Source organism: Perca flavescens, chromosome 15 (assembly GCF_004354835.1).
Source record: "Perca flavescens isolate YP-PL-M2 chromosome 15, PFLA_1.0, whole genome shotgun sequence".
NCBI classification, from domain to species: domain Eukaryota; kingdom Metazoa; phylum Chordata; class Actinopteri; order Perciformes; family Percidae; genus Perca; species Perca flavescens.
In genome coordinates, this window is record NC_041345.1 from 9,116,560 (window position 1) to 9,129,405 (window position 12,846).

The 12,846-nt window shown below is 41.9% G+C and overlaps 1 protein-coding gene across 5 annotated transcripts; it reads right to left on the reverse strand.

Moving 5' to 3' along the window:
* Positions 1–1,130: 1,130 nt before the first annotated feature.
* On the reverse strand, positions 1,131–12,639 carry gtf2f1 (general transcription factor IIF, polypeptide 1). 5 transcript variants are annotated; one of them, XM_028599416.1, is made up of 14 exons: positions 12,518–12,639; positions 11,983–12,057; positions 11,271–11,317; positions 10,983–11,055; positions 10,148–10,341; positions 9,131–9,301; positions 8,357–8,565; positions 8,060–8,201; positions 7,907–7,965; positions 7,126–7,257; positions 6,913–6,983; positions 6,524–6,662; positions 6,235–6,373; positions 1,131–1,707 (listed from the first exon to the last, which is right to left on the reverse strand). In XM_028599416.1, exons 2-14 carry the CDS (start codon positions 11,992–11,994, stop codon positions 1,503–1,505), a joined length of 1,593 nt encoding a protein of 530 aa, XP_028455217.1. In that variant the 5' UTR covers positions 11,995–12,057; positions 12,518–12,639; the 3' UTR covers positions 1,131–1,502. The 5 variants fall into 5 exon arrangements, with proteins under 5 accessions (XP_028455217.1, XP_028455216.1, XP_028455213.1 ...); XM_028599415.1 differs by having other exon boundaries at positions 8,060–8,207; positions 11,983–12,054; positions 12,518–12,634; XM_028599412.1 differs by having other exon boundaries at positions 8,060–8,207; positions 12,518–12,634.
* Positions 12,640–12,846: the final 207 nt, after the last annotated feature.

Consider the following 12,846-nt stretch of genomic DNA (forward strand, 5'->3'; position numbering starts at 1 on the left):
CGCGCTGTGCATAAGCCAAGGCGCATTTTACTAATTTGCCGTTAAAATAACAATGAAATGCTATTGACTTTAGACCAGGTTTTTGTTGGCCAATGGCGCGATCATTTCCCGCTGCCTCAAGATAGCAATACGCCAAGAATTCACCTGAACACACCTCCCTGTAAGACCAGCACGCCCATGGGCGCACAGATGGGTGCAGGTGCATTTGCCATTTAAATGACGCGGGCTCTGGACGGGAAACTAACAACTGCGTCGTTCTTATCTAGCAAAGACACTTGCGTCAGATTTTGCGCTGCGCCGGGTGCAAGATAGGGTCCAGAGTGTGATGGGATAATGTGGTTTAAATAAAATTAGCCTTCATTTTGGAAACTGTTTGACTATTGTAATGATGATTTAGTCTTAAAATTCAGTTTATCATAATAAATGATCAGAGTATTTTCAACCTATGATACTAAGCATTGCTGTGTTTGCAACCTGCAGTATAGGGCAAACACAGAAAAGAAAACAATTCATCAAAAAAATCAATCACCTGTCAAAACCATTCAACAGTGGTAATAATCAGGCCATGTTTCATATAAAGTGAATACAGTGTGAACTTGCTAGGATTACATTTCATGTGTGTTGTTTTGATTGCACTTTACGGTACAGTTCATGCATGATTACGTCCTGGTAGCTTCCACTGCTTCCACTTTTAACAAAATATTTGCATTTAAGGTCCATCTACTAACCCCTAAATCCGCCTGAATTTAGGCTTGAAAAAATTAAAAAGTGACTAAGTCTGACTAATAAGTAAGTTTGTTTTGTTGCTAAAAAGTTCAGAAGAACTACATGGAATAAAAAATAAATTAAAAAACTTTACCATGGTCTCATTGATAGGGTATGTGGTTTTGTCAGGGACGATGCAACTGGACAGGCAAGACACAACCCTGGTGACACCCATCTCGTGGGCTGTTTGTTGGACGTTGTCATTGATTTTGAGGTTGTCCCTGTGTAAAGGTGTCAGACTGTCGCAGACTGGCCATTACAGTTTAAAGACTGTATACATTTCTAATTAATTTAATTAAAATATTTTTTGAAACCAAATATACCAAGTGTATATGAGGGATGGGGTACAAAGCCTTACACAGCCACAGATTTTAAATTTTATTGGAGAAAAAAATTCTACCTCACTTTTTTTATACATTAAGTTCTAGGTTCAAATGTTCACACATGGATGAAAAACTATAGAAATCCAGTTGTTTTTCACTCAACAATAACAAGGCTTCTATTATTTAATGGGAGATTTCAGGACATGAAAAACAAATGCAGGATGCTTAACAAAATACTTTTTGATAAATGCCACCTGGGATGACAGTTTCGACTTCAGATCCTGTGGCGTGTCACAGGACAACTGGTTTTAAAACACCTCTCCTCCGGGGTTCATGGTTTTCTGACCGAAGAGGTTCATTTCAGCCCTTCTCCCTCCTTTCCAACTCCGCCGCTCCCTACCTCTCGTCCACCGGTTACTCCGTGAGGTAGAAGTGCATTTTATCGTTTACGTTCTTGCGCTCCGGATTGAGACGCTTCAGGATCTGTGCCAGCACGTTGACAGTCTGCTCACTGCTCAACCCTGTGCGCTTGGTCTGAAACTTCTTCAGCAGGTCTTTGGTGGTCATCGGTTTACGGATCAGGTAACGCCGGACCGCTTCCTCCGTTAGCTGCACATCACTATTGAGTAGACAAATAGAAAAAGAACACAGTTTCTACCCTGTTCACAAACCAGTGTTTCCTTTAGGATTTATTTTTTTTTAGCAGTGGGGCCAGGTCTGTCTGAACAACAACAACTGGATGCGTCCAATAACCTCTGAATAGTTCTACTTGTTGTTAAACTGCAATATGAGCGGCAGCCAACGGGTGTATTATGTCGGCAGGATAATTTAAATGGCAACCACAACTACATTTTTTGTACTGCCCTATTTCTGATACCGTGGTGGCAGAAATTTTGCCGTGGTGGGCCGCCACTACAAAATCAACAGAAGAAACACTGCCAACAGCCAGTTAAGGCGGGCCTTACACTAAGGCTGAGCAATTTTATTGATTCTGCGATATAAATCAATATTTTTTCTCCCAAGAAAGTATCCCCCGTGTCTACCCCCGTTCACGTTGCAGGAAGAGCGATTTGGTCAGCCAGCCGCTAGTGTCGCTGTAGAGCAGCCAACGTCAACTGGCGGCCCGCTGCCAAAGCTTTTAGTCTGGCCCCCAGAATAATCATGAATTTACAAAATGTAAAGAGGAAAACATGTGTTCTGTTATTTATCATTTCAAGCATTTAGAGCAAAAACCCAGCCCCCTGTATTTACATCTCTATTCACATGCCGGGATTCTGTAGCCTACAGCGATGCCCGAGCTCCACACACACGGCTGAGCCGAGATGCGTGTGCGTTAAAACACACACATAGCTGAGCCGAGATGTGTGTGTGTTAAAGGTTAAAACACGCAGCACCTGACTGGGAACAATACAGTGTTACCAACGGCCGCTGGGGCAGATGAACTCACGCTGGTCTCTTTTCTGTAAATAGGCTACAATTAAACCTTCGTGAGTAGAAAGTCAATACTTATCAATGCACTCACCTGTGTAGACCGGCATAAACATGTAGAAAGCGATATTTCAATCTGCTCAGTCCACCGTGCTGTTTTACGCAAACACAGCTCTACTCTGCAAATAGCGAATTTTTACAAACAAGCTAAAACAAAAGCTGTCGGTTTTTAGTCTAACTGTTTATCTTAGGTTGCTGGGAATCTGGAAATGTTGACAAATTCTTGTAAACCTCACTGCTGGCTGAACAAACCAAACTCTCCGCTAGAGCGGACAATCTGGAGCTACTTAATATGCACGTGAATGACGCGATCGTTATGTTCGAGTGATGATGATGGTTGTATTATTTTGCAACAACATCGTTTCATTGCAAATGAGGCATACATGACGAGTGCATAGCCTGCTTATCAGTCCATACATCATTAAAGCTGGGATTTTGGCTTTTCGTCGCCAACTTTTTGCTTCAGCGTCTATGACAGTGACATGTTTACCTTACAACAGCCTTTCTTTCTGCAAGCATTTTCCACCAATCAGGATGCTGCATACTACAATAATGTTTCCATAATCAGAGTCTTTAATCATCACTCCTCAGTGAACTGCCTCCTAGTGAGAGATCTTTTTCTAGTTAGGAGTTTGCTCACACTAATACATGTTAATAAAAATAGCATTAATTCAGTAAGAAAGTGAAAATTTCGAACAAGAATAGGCGTATTAGGTATAAATTCATTTTATTTTCTTTATTTGAAAGTCCGGCCGCCAGAGTGCTTAGAAAAATTCTGAAAAAAATGTAGTTGATGATCCCTGCTGTAGACTCTCTGTCCAGTCAGAGACATATATTGTGTAATTGATGTTCTCAGTTCAATTAATTAAATCCAAGTAAATGGAACACTCACAAGATGTCACCAAAATCACTCGGTCCCCTTTAAATCTTTCAGAAAATGATGTAAGTGTATCGAAATATATCGAATCGTATCGTTGGCCGAATATCGTGATATATATCGTATCGTGAGCCGAATATCGTGTATCGTATCGTGAGATTAGTGTATCGCTACAGCCCTACCTTACACCAAACGACTTCTCAAGCGATTCCACTGTCGCAGATCAAACATGCTCGATATTATCGCAAGTTTGAAGTCTTGGTAGTGAAGATAAATCACGTGAACATTGTCAACAACCAATGGCTGCGCTCCCTCCAGCACCAAACAGGAAGCAGCAAACCAGGTCAAGCCAGAGTTGTGTATGGTTGCTATAGCACTGCGCTAAGCTAAATGCTAAAGAGGGATAGTTGCTGATTTTCAACCCTTCTGAAGTGGGTCATCCAATGGGAGATTTACCGGCGGATACACCCGGACCTCCGGGTAATGCTGCCATTCATCTGCATGTACGGCAGAACAGAAAATTGACAAAAAACTTTAACACTTAGCACTAGCGGTAGCTAGCTAGCTTGGTTACCTTTTTCAAAACAAATCTAGTTGTAGTCTTGCAATGTGTGAACCTGCAAGATCCCCGGTCTTTACATATTAGGACTTTAAACGTACAATATGTAACTTTCTGCCGCTAGGGGTCTCTCAACCAAAACAATGGACGGAAAAACTGGACTTTTGATGACGTTGGGAAGTTGCGTGGAATTATGGGAGTTTTTAGTGTTAAACACCTTCGCTGCCGGTTAGAATGCATCAGTTCACAGACGAGTTTACCCATTCAAGTGTATTCACGTTATGTTTATTCATGTTATTGTAATAAAATAGCTGCAGTTTCCCCAACATAATTACGTTTTTCTTTAGATTTAGATTTTTATTTGTAGCTGACCAGTTAGCTAGTGAGCCAGCAAGCTAACAGTAGCCAGCAGCTAAAACACAAAATATTTCACATATCAATGTCACCTTTTGGATGGATTCAACACCGGGGCGGACGGGGTTTGTTGTAACGCTAGCTAGCTACTAAACGAGGCTGAGAGACGGGTGTGGGTGGGGATTGTCGGGGAAATCTCCGCGATAGCGAGCCAGGACGTTCGATGCCTGTTGTGCAGCAGCAGAACATCTCTCAGCTGCCCGGAATTATCTCCCCTCCACTTTTCAGTAATCTTAACTTCGGCAGGGACGAGATTTTCGGCACATACACCGGTAGCGCTACGGAGATGTAGCTAGCTACCGCTATGGATGTTGCCGCTGTTGTGACTCGGTGCTGGGTCTGATATGGTCTGTTTCCCGACGTTTAATTAAACTGCCGTTAGCGTCGTAAGCGCCAGGCACTGGAGATAAGTTCTGGCCGGCGGTTGCTGTAATGAAAGTAGCTGGCTGATAGCTGACTGGGGGCTAACGGTAACTAGCTAGCTATATGTCCCGGGGCTGTTGTCAGCGGTCATCCCGACTGAGTCTCTCTGCGCCGGGGGAGTGAGGCAGACAGACCGGGGTGTGCTACTTTGGCTAAATTAGCATTAGATTAATCGTCTATCTATACAGCTAACGTTAACGTTACTAGTGAAGTTATTCGTGGGTTAGCTCAGTCCTGTTAGCTGTGGTCGAAACAGTCATACTAAAAATAACTTTATTAGCGTGTTGAACGATGTTGTAACCTCATGATGTTACCCACAAAGCTTTAGCATCAACGTTAGCTAGCACATTGTAGTAACGTCAAGCTGGTATCGATATTGAACTTCCAAAATAGATAAGGTCTCTGTTGTATTACTGTGATAAAAAGTGGGATGTAATTAATCACAAAATGATGCTGTATGGCAAAAAAGCAGTATTATGTTACAAGTTTTTTTCTGTGAAATTGTATGATTTACAATTACTCCTGAACGTATCATCTTGGTGCCAGTGTTCTGACGGAAGTTAGAGTAACTGGAGGGTGAAAGGTTATATGACGCCACTGACGGGCGACTAAAGGAAACGTGCCGTGTCTGAAAATAAAATAACAGATTTCTCTGGGTTTGACATTTGGTGGAAACATTTGGGATAGTGTAAGAACACAACTCATAAAAATATATAACATAGGTATGGTCATTTTTAGACATTTTAAAGCAGAAATGTTACATATTGTACCTTTAACGTTAGATGTGAGATGATTGTCTCTGGATGTACGATGTAGTCAGACTGTAGTCTTTTCAAAGTCTGTTCAAAGTCTAACAGTGTATGGTAGGCATAAACTATATTTTATATTTACCACTTTCCCAGGACCTTCAGAATAATCAAATCATTTACTATTTCTTGGAGGTAGGGTTAATTTTGTCACCCATTTAGTCTTGTGCCAAATGTCCTTGTTAGTTTTAGTCATATTTAGTCATTCACATATCCTTTTTTGTTAGTCAAGTTTTAGTCGACAAAAAGTCTCGTCATTTTAGTCTAGCTTTAGTCAAAAGAGAACTTAATATATCTTAGTCAAGTTTTAGTCAAAACATTTTAGTCTTTTTTTAAATAAATTATTTCTGAGATTATTTCTGATAACCATTTCAGTCAAATAGTGTGGCAAATTTCGCCGAAAGGTGAGTGATTTTCATGTCCGTTTAGTCTTAGTCAGCGTTTTTGGACATTGGTGCAGTCTCGTCATCGTCTCGTCTTAGTCATGGAAAAAAAGGTCGTTGACGAACATATTTAGTCTCGTCTGACGAAATTGACACTACCTGGAGGCATAAAAGAAGAACGGTAACAGTCAAGTACCTTGAGCTAGGGGTGGATTTGCCTGATGGGGGTTGAGGTGTACTTTTCCCAGAGGGAACAGGACTCTGACTGCTGGGCTCCATCTTCAGTCTTTTGGCAGCGGGTGAGTCAGTGCTAGGACCCGGAGTCGGCCTCTTACCTGCGAGAAAGAGAGATTTAGTCGAATTGGAGGATGAAGCAAGTCTTCAGCTTCAGAGTAGATGGCCACTTATGAAAGTTCCCCATGAATACCTTAAGTATGTCATGGGTCTTATTTAATCATAATTCACTGGTGTATGAGCATAAAAACCTTGCTCTAGCTTGCTGGCAGCAGCACGGAGTGTATTGGAGGTGGAGGCGGAGTCTATGGATGGTGTCCCGGGGCGACTGCCAGTCCTGGAGCTACCTGCAGAGCCGCGTCCTCCACGTTTAGGAGGCGTGCGCTTCTTCTGAACATGGGGAAAATTAGACATTTGATGAGAACAATGAAAAAAAGAAAAAAACTGTACAAATATGTAAATATAGAACCATTTACATTCACCCCCAAAATTAGTAAGTAAGACATCTGCTGGTGAACAGAATTTGCTGTCACAGTAATTGAACATATTTATCATTTTACTAGAACTGTGATCGTGATTATTGACTCTTAGTAACTGATCATCATGTTGAAAGTGATGACGCAAAAACAAAAAATGGTACCAAGAACAGAGCGGAGGCCGTCTCTCCCTCGATGTCACTGTCGTCGGAGCTTTCCGACTCGCCGCTGCTGTCTGCGACACACAAGACCATACGACTCAACATAACGTGACTCGTCTTCATGCATCAAGCAGAAGCAGTGTTGTTAAAAATGATGGAGACCTCCGTAAAGTATGCTTTTAGTCAAACCCTCATCCGTCTCTGTGAAGTCTGTACCTTTTTTCTTCTTCTTTTCTGTTTGGACCGGGGTTTTCTTTCCTTCCTCTTCTTCCTCCTCCTCTTTTGCTTCCTCTTCATTCTGTTTCTCCTCCTCACTCTCTTCCTCGCTTTCAGACGCCTCATCGATCCCTATACAGGACAACCATTTGGAAGGAAACCGGTCTCAATACCAATCATTCATCCAGTAAAGCCAATGGGCCAAAAACACTGAAATGCACTAAAATACATGTTTGCTGACAATTTAAGTACATTGAGTGAAGATTCTCAGTATACACATGAAATCCCTACCAGCCAAACTTATAGTCCAGTGATCAAGCTCTACGTTTTAGTGTGTACATTCAACATGCATTAAGTCATCGCCGTAGGGCTGGGCGATATGTAGAAAATCAAATATCACGATATTTTTGACTAAATACCTCGATATCGCTACCGCAACGATACTGTAGTGTTGACTATTGTTGTTTTCACAAAATAGTTCCACAATGAGATTTTTGATAAATAATCATCAGTAATGTGGATATAATGAATAAATGGGTAAAGTCAAATAATAGAACAGTCAAGTGAGTTCATAACATTACATCACTTTACTGTAATGCAGCCTTTAAAACCAGGAAAAGACAACACTTATGCCATATCACGATATGATGATATCCAAAATCTAAGACGATATCTAGTCTCATATCACAATATCAACATATTGCCCAGCTCTACATCGCCATCTTCTTTTCTATATTCAATAATTAATAGATCGGTAGTGTTCAACGGCACGAGGTCTGACCTTTGGGGTGGTGCTCTCCTTTGCTGGGCTTTCCCTTTTCGAGCTCTTCATCTGAATTACTTTTGAAAAACAGAAGTATACGCTAGTAAAAGAAGAAACACAACCAGCAAAAACATTGATATTGTTTGTGTGCCACAACGCGATGGATCTGACCTGCTTTCATCGGACATGTAATCCACCTCTAGACCCTCATAGTCACCATCATCGCTGTCCTCCAAGGCCTCTTTGTCACTGCTCTTTCTCTTCTTCTTGGCTTTTCCTTTGCCTGTGGCTTTTTTCGCCTTTGTCTTGCCCTCTGCATCTGTCAAGGGGGTGGAAAAAAAAGAAAACCACACAATGACCGTGGGAAGGGAAATGTGGATAAGGTATGGCAGAATAAAAGAACACTGAATACTGAAAATCCTGTTTTTAGTGGCTGTCTTGAATCCCATCCCGTTTCTTTCTTCTTACCGTCCCCCATACTGCTGTCACTGTCATCGCTGCTCATCTCCAGGTCCTCTTCCAGGTCGTGAATGCGCAGGTCGGCCCCTCTCCCACCCCCCTTCTTTTTCTTCTTCCCCGACTTCTCGTTCTCGTCATCATCATCATCGCCACCGCGCTCCTGCTCCCGGAAACGTCTCTGAAGCATGATGCTGAAGTGATTCACCACCTTGTTTCTTCTGTAAAACAAGCGGAAATTCTGATATTCATAGAGCGTTCCATTTGTACTCGGAAATCGGATTTTCCGAGGTCAAAGTCGGAAACACGCCCCCTGACCTCGGATTGCCGAGCTCGGAACTCGGACAACCTCAGAGTACCCCGAGCTCGGAATCCAACACAGATGCATCAACAGTGAAAGCTGTAGTAACACAGAGTTATAGAAGCACTTTTGTCTTACTGGTGTCTCACTAAATCAGTCATACACACAGTCCTGTCCAACTTCTATCTGTGGACATGTTGTTACGCTGTTTGTATGCACAAAAAAGCTTAATAGCGTAATGCGTCGTTATCAACTGGTATGGCTAACAATGGCTAACTTGGCTAGAGCTAACCCCACAATCAAACAAGAATCTGACTTGTAAATGGAGCACATTCAACTCGGGTGCAACGTCGTTCCCAGCTCCGGCTTTCAAATTCCACGGTAAATGGACGGACTAAGTGTTTGACAAACTTGCACCAGTTGTATATATATATTTTCTTCTTTACTACATACAACCATCCCTCCCTGTTCCTCCTCTCTCTTACCTGCCCCACTCCTCCTCAGCCTCCTCAGCAGTGAGAGTTCGGTGCTTGGCCTGCGGTGTAAAGTTGTACCAGCCGTGGACAGGGAAAGCCTCAAAGGCTCCATCGGGACACTGTGTAAAGATGTAGTAGGATGCATTTTCTGTAACACCACCCTTCTTCAGACCTTTGAACCTGTACACAGACCGAGGGAGAGAATAGCTGTATTGTTAACTGTAGGGATCTCCCGTCAGGCCTGCATTAGTCTATATCCACGACCTTCCACTTCTGGGATTGCTCCCTTGCCCACTGGAAATTCCGCCGTTATGTCCTTCTTTTCAGCCCGATGTCCGTTACCTAACGCTGTCTTTGTGTTGGAATTTTAAACTCTGGTGGATTTTTTGAGGACTATGGTTAACTGCTCCTCACATCTCTGCAGGGTAAATCCAGACAGCTAGCTAGACTATCTGTCCAATCTGAGTTCTCTGTTGCATGACAAAAACTTCTTCTGAATACACACGTTCCATCAAAACAAGTTCCTTTACGAGGCTATTTGGCAGCAACACCGAGGCCCGGCGCTTAGCCAGCCCAGGACGATTGTGATTGGTTTAAAGAAATGCCAATAAACCAAGGCACGTTTTTCTCCAATCCAGGAATGCAGTGTGGACTAGCCAGACCCTCATATGCAGCGCTGTGGAGTAAGGTCTGGCAATGCCAGACTAGGCCTGCATATACAGTCTCATGGAGATAATTTGACAACATAATTATTTTTTATTATAAATGTAGGTATTGTGAACGGACTTTAAAAAAAAGTTACAAAGAACACATTTTAGCCATGCAAGGGCTTTTAAAACATAACTTTTTAAAGATTCCAAGTAGTTGGCTGAGAGATTTGTGCAATTAATAGCTTGTATACAAAAACATGTCAGTTTCAGCTACTTAATATGTGTGCGTTCCTCCGGACCTAACAGGTTCAAAGAGAGATATGTTGGTTAAAATGAGAGGGAATCAGAAGGGAAAGTAAAGAGTTTTTCTGCCCACCTCTTGCCGGCCTTGCCGTTGACCTTAAGAATCCAGGGCTGGTCCTCCACTTTGAACTCACGTGTCACAATACCATACTTCTTCCGCCGTGCTTCCTCACGCTGCTTTTTGCCAAACTCACTGCCAGCCGCGCCTTCCGCTGACTCTTCCTCCCCATATATCCGCCGAGCACTCATGTCTCTTTCCATACGAGCCTGGGGAGGGAGAGGTTTAGAACTGTAAAACTGAAAGATGGTAATATGGCTGCTAATTTAAGTTACTCATCTTAGATTTCAGAACATCTGTATTCTTGTATCTCCCCTATGTGTTCTTTCTAGGGTAATTAGGCAGCTACACACTGGCTGCGTGGCGTGAGCGTGTCAGCTGCGTGGCATGTCCATTTTTATTTCAGCACCCATGTTAGCAGGTTAAAGCTTGCACACTGCCAGCGTGACACGCACGTCTCAGGCGCGCCGAAAACGCATGTGTGCTAGAAATAGAACCAACGCCTATTTTTCACAGGACACGCAAGCGTGTAGGAAGTGTTTCCAGGCAAAATAGAATAGGAAAAGATGTTTATATGTCATTTTGATACAAATACATATTAATAAATGACATTTTGATGTTTGAAAGTCTCAAGGTTTTGACATAATGCAGATATAAATGTCATTTTAAAAAATTATAATAATTATCGATTTTCAAATATTGCACCGGTGTGCAAAGACATAGAAAAATCCAGTGTGTAGCCGGCGTTACACTGCTCGTCATTTCTCTCCCAGTACTGACTCTGTGCCCCACCTAGCAGGGAGTGCTGCTAAAACTGTCATGTATCTTCAAATCCTGACATGATACCCACCTGTGTCCAAGTTGAACAGTTGACTCGGTCTCCTGAATTGAAAGCCATGATGTTGTACTTCTTACTGGTGTTTCTATGGGACAGACAACCAGAAATGCAAACAAATAGTAATTATCTTAACCTGCTATTGAGGGTCACGGGAAAAGTTGCCAGATCATAGCTAATTAAATGCAAATGCAGATACACAACTACATACCTATTAACACCTACAGTATAAGTAATGAATAAAGCAGTCCAATAAATCAATTTCTACTTGTAAAGGCAAATTTCAGCATCCATGTTACTCACTTGGGGACTCGCACTGTGTATTCTGTGGCTGAGGAACTGCTGCCCCCCTGTAAAGCAAACAGTCAGGTTTTATTTTAGAGGGCATTGTGTCAGCAGCAATTTGTTTTATTCCATCTGTAATGAAATTTGAATGATATGGTATGCAGTAGCAGTACCCAACAGATCATGTAATCATGCTTTAAACTGAAACAACGTTAATAATAATAAAAGACAATGAATTAGGGCTGGGCGATATGGAGAAAATCAGATATCACGATATTCTTGACCAAATACCTCGATATCGATATTGCGGTGATATTATAGGGTTGACAAATGGTGCTCTAACAAAATATCTTCACACTTAAATTTTAGATCATCAGTAATGTGGATATAATGTCTAAGTGGGGAAAAGGCAAATAATAGAACAGCAAGAACAGTCTGGTGAGTTAAGAAAAGTGCATCACTTTACTGTAATGCAGCCTTTAAGACCAGGAAAAGACACCACTTATGTCATATCACGATATTACGATATCCAAAATCTAAGACGATATCTAGTCTCTTATCAGGATATCGATATAATATTGATATATTGCCCAGCCCTACCATGAAGGCTATGCACATACAGCTACCTACAAGTTAGCTTGTTATGAGATAACAGCAGTGAACACGCCATGATGAGACTAAAAGTGAGATTCTGTGTTCATTTGCACTTTAGAGGAGAGTGAAAACTTACCAGAGAAGTCATGGTTGGTCGTCTCTCTGGATTTACTACACAACAGCAGCTGCTTCAGGCTAGTTGGGTACACTACTAAAAAGAAGAGTTTCGTAAATTAAGCAGGTTACAATGTAAATCAAAAGCAAAGTGGCCGCAGCGCTTATTCATCACTATTTTGTTGACAAGTGGAAGTGTTTGTGAGTTACACTGAGCGAGCCGACCACGACTAATTAAACGTAATCCCCATTAGGGTTAGCCAGCGTCACATTAATAATACAAAAGTAAAACGCAACACAAAACTTGATAACGTCCCACACCGAGCGGTAGTTTTTCTAAAGGTTCTGTAACGTTAACCGTTAACGTTAGCACCTGATGCTATTATAAACAGCATCAACACGCTTAGCATGCCGTGTTAGCTGCGGTCTATTGGCGAGTGCTAACGTTAACCATATACTACAGCTTCAAACTCACGTGGCGTGTATATGTGAAATGAAAGGGACCAGCATATAAATAAATCAAGACATTAAACACATAATATCTGCATCTGGTTTACCCGGTACGCGCGTAGGTACTTCTATTGTACTTGTCCCGGTCTTATAAATAGGCGACAGGAAACGTAGACTAGAAAATGTTGGTTCCTGGTAGCCATCTCCATCCATCCTTTCTTTGTTTAGCTCATAGGGGCTCTGTACCCCATAGACAGTTAAAGAAAGTCTGTACCACAGGAAAAACACCTTAATTGTGAACACTATAGCAATGAAGATGCCAATTTCATAACAATGTAGCTAGTGATCTATTCTATATGAAAGTAATTACTTAATTAACTTTTTTTCCCCAATAAATGCACTGAGAACATTTGCAGGGAGGCTACATACAAACAAA